This window comes from Mirounga angustirostris, unplaced genomic scaffold, assembly GCF_029215605.1.
Source record: "Mirounga angustirostris isolate CCGP_5_RB_7025 unplaced genomic scaffold, mMirAng1.0.hap1 SCAF_11, whole genome shotgun sequence".
Classification (NCBI taxonomy): Eukaryota; Metazoa; Chordata; class Mammalia; order Carnivora; family Phocidae; genus Mirounga; species Mirounga angustirostris.
Window position 1 is genome coordinate 82,202,664 of NW_026991719.1, and position 13,202 is coordinate 82,215,865.

Sequence of the window (13,202 nt, forward strand, 5' to 3'; positions counted from 1 at the left end):
TTCCAGCTCTACCACCTGAATCACTGAAAGATCAGAGTGTGAAGATACAAAACTGAGAGGTCTGTGGTAGAGGCTGAGACTGGGGTAAGGTTACTTAACTGGGCCTCCTCTGTAACTTGTACCATGACTGGGGCTGAGATTGAACCTGCTGCCCAGGCAAAGCCTGAAAAGAAGGCTGGAGAAGAGGTTGGGGGTGGGGCTGAAAGAGAGAATGAAGTCCTGTTGGTGGTCAGACCCAAGGTTAGGACCCAGGCACAGGTAATGCCTGGGGCAAGGCCTAAATCTGATGCCATGGCAGTAGGTGGTGCAAGGCCCAAAGCTGAACCCATGGCAGTAGGTGTGGTGCATCCTAAGAATGAGGCCAAAGCAATCCCTGGGTCAGGGCCCACAGATAAAGCCCATTCATGGGCCCAGACTGAGTTTGATGGTAAAGCAATGTTGAAGACAGAGGGAGTGTCCCAGACCAGTACCATAGCCTGGCCACTGGTTAGTACTGAGTCTGGGTCAGCTGCTAAATCTAAGATCTTATCTATGGATAGGGAACTGATCAGTCAGGACACTGAGTCCTTTTCTGGCACCAGGGTCAAATTCCAATCAGGAAAACGGCCTTTGTTTGGGTCAGAGGAGAAGACCAATGTGGGGTCCCTGTGGTGCCCCAGGCCTACGTCCAAACAAGAGATCCCTCAGAAGTGTGATTTCAGATGGGTGGACAGATCCTCTCTGAGTTCCTGGTTCTGGAGTGGAGAAGAGGTCAGTACAAAGTTTCATCCTAGAGGCAGGGTAAAGGCCAGTGCCAGATCCAGGCACATAGCCAGAGAAGAGGCCATGTCTAGGCCCAACATCAATCGGGAGTTTTACATTTTGTCTAGTTCTGGCTCTGAGGATGAATCTATTAAGACATCCTGGCTCTGGGCCAGAGAAAAGACTAATATCTGGTCCAGGCCCAAGGAAGAGACCAATAACAGGTCCAGGTTTAGGTCCAAGAAAGAAGTTTCTGAGTCCAGTTCTGGATCTGAATGTGAAGGCAATGTGAAGTCCTGGTTCTGGGCTAGAGAGGAGGCCAAATCCAGGTCCAAACCCAGAGCCAGGAAAGGGGCCAATGTCAGGGCCAGGCACAGGACCAGGCAAGAAACTTCCATTGATTTTGTGTCTGGATCTATAGATGTAGTCAAAAAAGAGTCCTGGTTCTGGCCTGGAGAAAAGGCTAATAACTTGTCAAGACCCAAGTCCAAGAAAGAGGCCAGGGCCAGAATAACGGCAAAGGAAAAGGTGACAACTAAGGCCAGAGTCAGGGCCAAGCAAGAAGCCAAGTCCGAGGAGGAGTTCCTCATTGGGAACTGGTTCTGGGCTACAGAAGAGTCCAGTGTAGTTGGTGGGGCCAGTGTCAAGTACAGTTCTCAAGTGGAGGATGAGTCCATTGTTGGCAGTTGGTTCTGGACTGAAGAAGAAGCCAGTATGAGGACTGATGCCAGCAGTAAATCCAGACCAAGGACTGAGGAAGAGTCTATTGGTAATTCTGTGCTTGGGTCTGGGGAAAAGACCAGTATGGAACCTGGGGCTGAGGCTACCTCTAAATCTATGGTAGCATATGATAAAGAAAAGGTCATTGCTGGTTCCTGCTTCTGGGCTAGTGAAGAAACCAGCCTAGAGGCTGAGGAAGAGACCATTTTTGGGCCCTGGTTTTGGATCAGTGATGAGGCCAGTGTAGAAGCTGATGTTAGAGCCAGCTGTGCATCCACGCCAAGGTCTGAGGAAGAAGAGGTCATTGGTCCCTGGTTCTGGGATAGAAAAGAGGTTGATACAGAGGATGAGTTTGGAGAAGACACCAGTCCAGAAGATGAAGAAGAGACAATATTCGGGTCCTGGTTTTGGGCTGGAAACCAGGCCCAGAATGATTCTGGGGTTAAAGTCAGCTGTGACACCATGCCAGGAGCTGAGGAGGAGCCCATTATTGGGTCATGGTTCTGGGATGGAGTAGAAGCTTGTGTGGGGACTGAGGTCAGCAACAAGTCTAGCCTGAAGGACAAGGAAGAGGATATTCTATCATCTTGGTTTGGGACCACAGAAGTCAGTAAGAAGTATGGAGCTGGTGCCAGATGCAAATTTATGACAGGGGATGAAGAGATCAACAATGATTCTTGCTTCTGGGATGATGATCCCTGCATGTATACTGCCAATGGAGGCAGCTGGAAGTCTAGGCCAGAGGAGGAACAGGACACTGTTGAGTCATCATTCTGGTCCAGAAAATACGCAAGCCCAGAGACCATTATAGGGCCCTGGTTATGGGCTACAGAAGAGGTCAGTATAGATGATGGGACTGGAGAAGAGGCCAAGCCGCTCGTGGAGGAGGAGACCATGATCACATCCTGGTTCTGGAAAGATGAAACCATAAGGGAGGCTACAGATAGAGAGGAATCCAGGCCAGATGCTGAGGAAGAGGACATTATTGGTTCTTGGTTCTGGACTGGAGAAGAGGACAGGCTCAAGACAGCAGCTGAGGCTAGAGAAGAGGACAGGCTGGCAGTTGAGGAGGAAGCTATTGTTGGGGCTTGGTTCTGGGCCAGGGAAGAGATCATTAGGAAGGAGGCTGGCTTTTGCAACAAATCCAGTCCAGAGGCTGAAGAGGAGGAAGCCACTGTTGGGTCTTGGTTCTGGGCAGAAGAAGAGGCCAGCTTGGAGGCAGGAGCCAGTTTTGAGTCCATGCCAGTGACTGAGGAAGAGGAAATCATTGTTGGATCCTGGTTTTGGGCTGAAGAAGAATACAGTGTAGAGATTGGGCCTCAGGCAGTAGAACAGAGCAGATCAAGTACTGAAGAAGAAACCATTTTTGGATCCTGGTTCTGTGCTGCAAAAGAAGTCAGTGTAGAAGCAGAGAAAAGCTGTGCATCCAAGCCAGAGGATGATGAAGAGATCATTGTTGAGCCCTGGTTCTGGTCTGGGGAGAAGGACATTAACGAGACTGGAACTGTTGTTACCTGTGAGTCCAGGCCAGAAAATGAGGAAGGGACAGTTGTTGGGTCCTGGTTTGGAGCTAAAGATGAGGCCAATAACAGGACTGGGTATGGGACCAACTGTGAGACCAGGACAGTAGCTGAGGAGGATGAGGCCATAGTGGGGTCCTGGTTCTGGGCAGGAGATGAGGCCCATTTTGAATCCAATCCTAGACCTGTGTTCAGGGCCATTTGCAGGTCTGAGTGTTCATTTGAGCAGGAGCCCGATGCCTCACGCAGGCCCCAGAGCTGGGAAGAGGTCACTATTCAATTCAAGCCTGGTCCATGGGGTAGGGTTGGCTTCCCATCTCCATTCCCCTTTAGATTTCCAAAAGAGGCGGCATCTCTGTTCTCTGAAATGTTTGGAGGAAAGCCCAAGCACATGGAACTTAACTCAGAAGGGGAAGAGCAGGAATCTTTGCTTCAGCCTGATCAGCCTGAACCTGAGTTCCCATTTCAGTATGATCCATCCTACAGGTCAGTCAGGGAAATTCGGGAGCATCTTAGAACCCAAGAGAGTGCAGAGCCTGAGAGTTGGTCCTGCAGCTGCATACAATGTGAGCTTAAAATTGGTTCTGAAGAGTTTGAAGAACTCCTTTTATTAATGGACAAAATCCGAGATCCTTTTATTCATGAAATATCTAAAATTGCAATGGGTATGAGAAGTGCTTCTCAATTTACCCGAGATTTCATTCGGGATTCAGGTGTTGTCTCACTTATTGAAACCTTGCTCAATTATCCTTCCTCCCGGGTTAGGACAAGTTTTTTGGAAAATATGATTCGTCTGGCTCCACCTTACCCAAATCTAAACATGATTCAGACATATGTATGTCAAGTGTGTGAAGAAACCCTTGCTTACAGCTTAGATTCCCCTGAACAGCTATCTGGAATAAGGATGGTTAGACATCTCACTACAACTACTGACTACCACACACTGGTTGCCAAGTATATGTCTGGATTTCTCTCCTTGTTAGCCATGGGCAATACCAAAACAAGGTTTCATGTTCTGAAAATGCTAATGAATTTGTCTGAAAATCCTGTCATGACAAAAGAACTACTCAGTGCTGAAGCAGTGTCAGAATTTATGAGCCTTTTTAACAGGAAAGAGACAAATGACAATATTCAAGTTGTTCTAGCAATGTTTGAGAATATTGGTAACAATATAAAAAGGGAGTCAGTGTTGTTCACTGATGATGATTTCAGTCTTGAGTCACTTATTTCTGCATTCCATGAAGTTGAGGAATTTGCTAAGGAACTGCAAGGCAAAACAGATGGTCAAAAGGACCCTGAGGCAGACCGAGAAAATTAGTATGATTAATCACTTGCCTTTGTCCTTATGTTCCTAAGTTAACAATTCCTTGAATAATGTTTTGAATTACATAGTTGATTCTGTGTTGTAATGTATATCTTTATTGCCAACACTGACTTTGCCCAACTGTGTATGAGCTGATTCTTCTGATGCCAAATGAATATTAGAACTGAAAGCACATTTGTTGATATTTGTGTTTTTGTCCAGATTGTGACACTTATAAAGTGAACTGAACCATCAAAAGTAAGCCAGCTACCCTCCTAATTGTTGTTCTAGTGTATTGAGGTCTATTTGAGTCTTGTTTGTGTTTTCAATAAAGTTGTGTTAAAGTTGTCAGAAGTCACCCTTCTCCTTGAACTTAAAATATAGATGCAAAGTTAACACAGGAACGCATGCAGGTAATTAATGCATAAATAATATGCTCCTTGAAAAAGCTTATTCTAATAACTTTAAATGCAAGGGTTACCATGGACTGCTACTCAGGGCATGCCTCAGAGAAAAAGGACCCAATTAAGTTGGGCTCTGGAATATTTGAAAAAGTTTGGGTGGTGTGAAGAAAAGCATGGAGTTGGAAAAGGTGTTTTCCATGGGAGTGAGTTATCCAGTCAGCCTGGAGTGGTTAAGGGACATAGAGGATGAGGTAAGTTTTGAAGAGCTGAGAAGTTGCATTTTGCAGCTCAAAGTATGGGTGTTTCTTTGATACTGCCTAAATGTTAAAAGAATAAGACAGGAAAGTAGACACAATAAACTGAGTCAGGAAAACCATTTCTTCAGGGTGGTGCCCATGGAAAGTGTTATGGTAACACCATACAGCCACTAAAAGTGATGATGTATAGATTTTTAAATTGAATAAGAAAGGCTCTGATGGTTTATTTGGTAAAATAGAAAAGACTGGTATCATACGTGGAAAGTATAACTCCATTATAAAAATAAATGTGTGTGAGTGGACCAAATTTATGCAAGCTTATATTTGATTATGGAAAAATCTGTAATATAAAACATATCAAGGGAATAAATAATTGTAAGAGACTACAATTTAAAAAAAGACTGGCTTGCCAAATAAAAATACGTAAGTTAAAGGGAATAAATTTTAAAATTTCCAAAAAGTTCCTGAATCATACTAGAGGTTTTTCACATTCAAAAAGGTAATACATATTCAGACAGGAGTGAAAGGCATACAGTTGTTTTGGGTGGGGGGTAGGGGATGAAGGGGAGTGCAGGTTAGGAAATATACAAAATTTTATTATTTTCAGGAAAATAAACAGACATGGTGACGCTGTTTTTTTGTTGTTGTTGTTTTTTGCTTGTCTGAGAATGCAGTGTTTTGTTCTTTTCCTGCCCGATTTTGGTATGCAAGGTTTATGGAAGTAAGGCAAAGTGGCAGTTTTGCCTGCCTTCCCAAACCACAAGCGTTAACAGGGATCGTCCTGGTAGTGGACACTGGAGTTTGAATGCTTGTTTTGCTCATCGATATTTTTCAAGGTAGACTGTGTGTGTGTGTGTTTTAATATGTCGCCCGAGTATCATACAGAATAATAAAAATCAGTTCGTCTCCAAACTCCTCATCGAGTATTCCTCACCAGCCCTGTGTCCTAACAGAGCAAGGCCCAGGTCTAGTACTAGGGCTGGAAGCTCTGGCTCCAAATCCAGCTTTCCTTCAGCTCTATCTTCACCAGGACAGGAGCTTCGGATTCTTCTAGCAAGCGTCTCAACGATTCTACCATCCGTGCGGCAGGGCTGCGGCAGGCAAGCTGACTGACTGCGCGGTCACGTGAGGCTGGTGGTGGCTCACGTGACCACGCTCTCACTTGGGCAAACACAGAGGTGTGCAGCACGGAAAAGGGGCAGGAAGGACATACACCTGACGAGTGACAGACTGCCGTGGGAGGAGTGGTAGGACGTTGTGGTGGGTGGGTGGGGGTCTCTCCATGCTGCACTAACCTGGAAACGAATTTCTTGGGCGATCAGAATTACAGCATTTGTTGGTAGAGGGCACAGCCCCTCGGCCTGTTGCCAGCGTCTTAGCCGGGGTCAGTCTTTTGCCCAGGAGCTCAAGAGGCAGGAAGTCATCCTGCGGGAGGAGGACGTGAGAGAAGCAGCGGTTGCTGTTGGAGGAGGTGGGTGCGGGGCCGGGAAATGGCATCGGTGGGAGGTGGTGGCTGAGACTAGGTGCGGGTGCAGGGAGTGCCTCGGACACTCCTGCTCTCTGCTCTCTCCTGCCTTCCGAACACCCCTCCCCCACTCCCAGCCTTCCCGCCCCGCTCTGAGTGATTCTGTTTGTGGGTGTGGGAGGGGGACACACGGAGGGAGTTGGCGTCAGGGGAGCCTAAAGAGAGGAAATGGTGAAGTGAATTTCTGCACACCAGTGGCGTTTTTTCTGAAAAGGCAGGGATGGGAACTGATAGGATCTGTGACCGACATTACCGCTCCCTTCCTCTCACCTAGTTGGCACTCACTCTTTGCTGTCTGTCATTCAAATGGTGGGGATGGCTAAGCTCAGTATTGGGGGCGAGTTGGGGTGGGGGATGAGGGGGGAACAAGAGTGACTTACTCCAAGGCTCCAGCGGCCTGGAGATGCAAGAGACGAATTAACCTCAATCCCGCCAGCTCTAGGGAAGGTGAGAGGCAACACACTTAAGAGAAAGGAATCTAGATGCTTTGGGCCCTTCACATAGGATTTCTCATTGGTATAACAGCAAGCTTCTCAACTCCCAAGAGGATCCCTGGATCTCATCCCAGGCAGCATCATTCTAGGGGTCTGCCCTGGATATGAGGTTCTGAAAGAGCCTAGTCCCATTGTACCCCCCTGACAACTCCCTCCCATATAAGGATACAAGGGTCACTGCTCTACCTGCTCTATCTGAGGTTCCCTCCCTTTTCAGTCTTGAGCCTTAAAGGAAGGTCTTTCTAGGAACCATCTGCAGAAACCGGTTTATGGATGGTCTCACAGGTTCCCCTCTGTGGACCTTAGCTCTTTTGCTTGTTTTTGTTTTCTGTCCAAAGCTTTAGACTTGGTGATTTACAGCGATCCTTTGTGGCACTGCCTTATTTATGTTAATCCCTTTTGGTCAGAGCCCAGAACTGTGAAATAGCCACAGGATGCCAGAGGTTTTTTTTTTTTTTTTTTTAGGAAAATATATTTAGGAAAAATAAGTTTTACTAATCCCATTAATCTATTTATTTGCATATTTTACAGACTTGAAGCCAGTCAGTACATAGAGATCTTTCTCATTTTTTCCATCTGAATAACACTCCCTTGTGTCACTACCATAATTTGTTCAATCACTCTATATGTGGACATTTATTTCCAATATTTTACTGTTATTATTAATGCTGGACAGATAACCTCATGCAAATGTATTTTTGTATGGTTAGAGGTCTATCTTCAGGGTGGATTCCTAGAAGTGGGGATGGTGGATCCTAGAAGTGGGGATGGATGATATGCATCTGCAGTGTAGTTTTATTAGCTATTCTCAAATATCCCTCTAAAGGGGTATTACACATTTTCACACCCAGCAGCAATGGATGAGAGTGCCTGTTTCGCCTTGTCAATCAACTTCTTGTCAATCAACTTCTTATTATCCTTTTGATACTTGTAGACTAGTGATATCTCCTCTCTCATTCCTAATGTTAGTAATTGGGTCTTCCCTTTTGTTTTCTTTATCCTTCTGGCTAATAAATTACCAGAATCCCACCAAGGGCTAATAAATTACCAGAATCCCACCAAGGGCCAACTGTACAAGCAGACCTTTCCAAGGCTAGCAAATTCAGGTCTGTTATGTTAACTCTTGTACACATTGGTGAATGGTGTTAGAATAATTACCTAGGCATTTGGGAAAACAAAGTTAGACCCCAATACACATGAGCAAATTCCAGGAAAATTAGTATCCTAAATATTTTAAAAGGAATGGGTGGATGAAGAGAAAGAAACACTCATTTATCTAGAATGAATTGGGGCTTGTGTTTTGTAGAGGAAAATGGATCCTTTCCACATAATACCAGTACCATTCATTAAGTAATCTGCCCCTACTCCAACAATTTCTAATGTCTCCTTTGTAGTGTATGGAATTGGTTTTATATATGTTTCTGAGGTAAATACTGTCTGGTGTTAGAAATATACAGGATTGCTTATTGCAGTTTATAATAAGCATTGTGGGTTATCTAAAATGTCATATCCACAATTCACATATGTGATCAGACTCTCCAGTTAATTTTATCATTTTATCTTTTTTTATCATTATGTTATGTTAATCACCATACGTTACATCATTAGTTTTTGATGTAGTGTTCCATGATTAATTGTTTGCGTATAACACCCAGTGCTCCATGCAGAACGTGCCCTCTTTAATACCCATCACCAGGCTAACCCATCCCCCCACCCCCCTCCCCTCTAGAACCCTCAGTTTGTTTCTCAAGAGTCCACAGTCTCTCATGGTTCGTCTCCCCCTCCGATTCCCCCCCTTCATTCCTCCTTTCCTGCTATCTTCTTCTTTTTTTTTTTTAACTCATTTTATCTTATATTTAATATAATAGCATTATATTGACTGGGGCTGAGAGGTACTGAAATTCTCATATAACTCCTTTGAAACTCTTAGAATTTCAAAATGGAAAGTGTATTGGCCAGGTCAAAGAATATGTCTCTGTATTGCCAAAGCCAGCTTGTTGTCTTTCATGAAGACTTTCATGATGGTGCTCATTACCTAGATGACATTTTAAAGAATCCACAATATCTGTACCTCAACCATTACCAGCTCAGAAGCTGAATTTCCTCATACAAAAAAAAATAGCATCCATTTATATAGGGTGAGCTCATAATTAACAAAATTACAAGGCTTATATAGAATCCAGAGTGTCAGTTTACTAATTTGTACAGGGAAATAGCAACATCAAAGGAAATAAAATAATATTATCCATTGGATTCTCTTACTGTATGTACACCTATAGGAAATTAATATCAAAATCAGGTCAATTAAATTGAATTTAAAAGTAAATACTTTTCATATACATTTAAATGTGTAAAAGTTTGTTGTAAAGTTGGAAGGTAAGATTACTTTTATTTTAAATTTTTCAAAAAATTTTCCACTTTTATTGAGATATAATTGACAACATTGTGCAAGTTTAAGGTATACAATGTGATTATATACATATATATTGTGAAGTGATTACCACAAATAGGTTAGTTAACATCCATCACCTCCCGTAGTTATCGTGCGTGTGTGTGTGTTAAGAGCATTTAAGATCTACTCTCTTAGCAAATTTCAATTTACCATACGGTATTGTTAACTCCAGTCATCAGGATGTACATTAGATACCCAGGACTAACTCATTACTGCAAGTTTTTACCCTTTGAACTCCATCTCCCCATTTCTCCCACCTACCTGGCAACCACCTGTCTATTTTCTGTTTCTGTGAGTTTGACTTTTTTTAGATTCCACATATAAGTGAGAACATATGGTATTTGTCTTTCTCTGATTTATTTCACTTAGCATAATGCCCTCAAGGTCCATCCATGTAGTCTCAAATGGCAGGATTTCTTTCTTTCTCATGGCTGAATAATATTCCATTTTATATGTATAGCATTTTCTTTATTCATTTATCCATTGGTGCATAATTAGGTAGTTTCCATGTCTTGGCTATTGTGTAGTTTCCATGTCTTGGCTATTGTGAACAATACTACAAAGGAACATGGGGGTGCAGGTATCTTTTTGAGATAGTGATTTCATTTCCTTAAAATATATACCCAGAAGTTGGATTGTTGGGTCGTATGGTAGTTCTATTTTTAATTTTTTGAAAAGCCTCCACACAGTTTTCTATAGTGACTGTTCCAATTTACATTCCCACCAACAGTGCAGAGGAGTTTCCTTTTCTTCACATTCTTGGCAACAGGTGTTATCTCTTGCTTTTTGATAATAGCCATTCTAACAGGTGTGAAATGAGATCTCATTGTGGTTTTGATTTGCGTTTCCCTGATTAGTGATGTTGAGCATCTTTTCAAGGACCTGATAGCCATTTGTATATCTTCTGAGGAAAACAGTCTATTCACGTCCTTTGCCCATTTTAAAATCAAATTGATGATGATGATGATTACTATTCAGTTGTATGATTTCCTTATATATTTTTGATATTAAACTCTTTTCAGATATATGGTTTGCAAATATTTTCTCCCGTTCTGTAGGTTGCCTTTTCATTTTGTTGATCATTTATTTTGCTGTGCAGAAGCTTTTTAGTTTGATGTAGTCCTACTTGTTTATTTTTGCTTTTGTTCCTTGTGACTTCAGCATCATATATAAAAAAAAAAAAAAGTTGCGAAGACCAATGTCAAGGAGCTTTTTTCCCCCCTGTTTTCTTCTAGGAGGAAGTATCAGGTATGACATTTAAGTCTTTAATCCATTTTGAGTCAATTTTTATGAATGATGTAAGATAGGGGTCAACCTTCATTCATTTGCATGGGAATATCCAGTTTTCCCAGCACAGTTTATTGAAGAGAATGTTGTTTCACCATTGAGTATTCTTGGCACTCTTGTCAAATATTAGTTTACCATGTATTTGTGAGATTATTTCTGGGCTCTCAATTCTGTTCCATTTTTCTATCTGTATGATTTTATGCTAGTACCTTAATGTTTTGATTATATATCTTTGTAATAAAGTTTGAAATCAAGAAGTGTGATGTCTCCAGTTTTGTTCTTCTTTCTCAAGATTGCTTGGGCTATGTGAAGTCATCTGTGGTTTCACACAAATTTTAGGATTTTTTTTTCTATTTCTGTTAAAATTTCAGTGGAATTTTGATAGGGATTACTTTTAATCTATAGATCACTTTGGGTAGTATTGACATTTTAATAATACTAATTATTCTGATCAATGAACACAGAACATTTTTCTATTTGTTTCTTCTTCAATTTCTCTTACCAATATCTTCTAGTCTTCGGTGTACAGATCTTTCATCTCCTGAAATTTATCCCTGAGTATTTTATTGTTATTGATGCTATTGTAATTTTAGATTGTTTTCTTTCTTTTTCAGATAGTTTGTTGTGGTATATAGAAGCACAACTGATTTTTCAGTGTTGATTGTATATTCTAAAACTACTGAATTTTTCCAACAGCTTTTGGTTGAGTCTTTAGGATATTTTTATTTTTATTTTTATTTTTTCTAAGTAGGCTCCATGCTGGGGCCCAAACTCACAACCCTGAGATCAAGACCTGAGCTGAGATCAAGAGTTGGATGCTTAACCGACAGAGCCACCCAGGCACCCCAGGATTTCTTAAATATAAGGTTATTTTATGTGCAAACACAGATAATTGTACTTATTCCTTTCCAATTTAGGTGCCTTTTCTTTCTTTTTTTTAAATTGACACACACTGTTACTTACATTAGTTTCAGGTGTACAAATAATGATTCAACACCTCTATATGTTATGCTATGCTCACAAGTACAGCTACCATTTGTCACCATACAAAGCTATTACAATACCATTGACCATATTTCCTATCCTGTACATTTTATCCTTGTGACTTATTCAGTCCACAAATGGAAGCCTGTACCTCAAACTCCCCTTTACCCATTTCCCCCCTTCCCCTCTGGCAGCCATCAGTTTGTATTTATGGGTCTGTTTCTGCTTTTTGTTTGTTTATTCATTCACTTTTAGATTCCATATATAAGCAAAGTCTTTGTCTGACTTACTATACTTAGCATAATACCATGTAGGTCCATCCATGTTGTTGCAAATGTCAAGATCTCATTTTTTATGGCTGAGTAGTATTCCATTGTGTGTGTGTGTGTGTGTGTGTGTATGTTTATTCATTCATCTACTGATGGATACTTGGGTTGCTTCCATATCTTGGCTATTGTAAATAATGCTGCAATAAACATAGGGGTGCATATATCTTTTTAAGTTAGTGTTTTTGTTTTCTTTTGGGGAAATGCCCAGTAGTGGAATTACTGGATCATATGGTAGTTCTATTTTTAATTTCATGAGGAACCTCCATACTGTTTTCAACAGTGGCTGCACCAATTTACATCCCACCAACAATGAACAAGGGTTCCTTTTTCTCCACATCTTCACCAGCATTTGTTATTTCTTATCTGTTTGATTCTAGTCATTTTGACAGGTGTAAGGTGATATCTCATTGTGGTTTTGATTTGCTTTTCTCTCATGATTAGTGATGGTAAACATCTTTTCATTTGTCTATTTGCCATATGCATGTCTTCTTTGGAAAATGTGCATTCAGGTCTTCTGCTCATTTTTTTAATTGGATTATTTGGTGTTTTGGTGTTGAGTTGTAGAAGTTCTTTATATATTTTGGATATTAACCCCTTATTGGATATAACATTTGTAAATATCTTCTCCCATTCAGTAGGTTGTGTTTTTGTTTTGTTGATGGTTTCCTTCACTGTGCAAAAGCTTTTTATCTTGGTTGTCCCAGTAGTTTATTTTTATTTTTATTTCCCTTGCTTGAGGAGACAGATCTTGAAAAAATGCTGGTAAGGCCAATATCAAAGGAATTACTGCCTATGTTTTCTTTTAGGAGTTTTATGTTTTCAATCTCATATTTAGGTCTTTAATCTATTTTGAGGTTATTTTTGTGAATGGTGTAAGAAAGTGGTCCAGTTTCATTTATTTGCATGTAGCTTCCCAGTTTTTCCAGAACCATTTATTACGGAGACTGTCTTTTCCCCATTGTATATTTTTGCCTTTTTTTGTTATAGATTAATTGACCATATAAGCATGAGTTTATTTCTGGGCTCTCTATTGTGTTCCATTGATTTATGTGTCTGTTTTTGTGCCAGTACCATACTATTTTGATTACTACAACTTTGTAGTATATCTTGAAATCTGTGACTGTGATACCTCCAGTTTCATTCATCTTTCTTAAGATTGCCTTGGGTATTTGGAGTCTTATGTGGT

At 41.2% G+C, this 13,202-nt stretch overlaps 3 protein-coding genes and 1 pseudogene across 6 annotated transcripts in view; all 4 read left to right on the plus strand.

Annotated features, from left to right (window-relative positions):
• Window positions 1–13,202, plus strand: part of ARMCX5 (armadillo repeat containing X-linked 5) — a 107,740-nt gene that overhangs the window by 38,062 nt on the left and 56,476 nt on the right. The window lies entirely within an intron of this gene.
• Window positions 119–4,632, plus strand: GPRASP1 (G protein-coupled receptor associated sorting protein 1). Its single transcript, XM_064574404.1, has one exon. The coding sequence runs from the start codon at window positions 124–126 to the stop codon at window positions 4,297–4,299; it is 4,176 nt and encodes a 1,391-aa protein (XP_064430474.1). The 5' UTR covers window positions 119–123; the 3' UTR covers window positions 4,300–4,632.
• GPRASP2 (G protein-coupled receptor associated sorting protein 2) overlaps window positions 6,100–13,202 on the plus strand; it is a 94,786-nt gene continuing 87,683 nt past the window's right edge. The window contains exon 1 of one of the 2 annotated variants that reach the window (XM_064574408.1): window positions 6,100–6,192. The gene's annotated coding sequence lies outside the window, so the exon portion shown is untranslated. Of the gene's footprint in view, window positions 6,193–6,280; window positions 6,417–13,202 lie in introns of those variants that run through there. The other variant, XM_064574407.1, reaches the window with a different exon arrangement.
• LOC129045979 (translationally-controlled tumor protein-like) overlaps window positions 6,293–13,202 on the plus strand; it is a 73,673-nt pseudogene continuing 66,763 nt past the window's right edge.

Excerpts from the sequence above, each read along its gene's own strand:
- GPRASP1 (XM_064574404.1), top strand. The coding sequence starts at position 124 with ATGACTGGGGCTGAGATTGAACCTGCTGCCCAGGCAAAGCCTGAAAAG.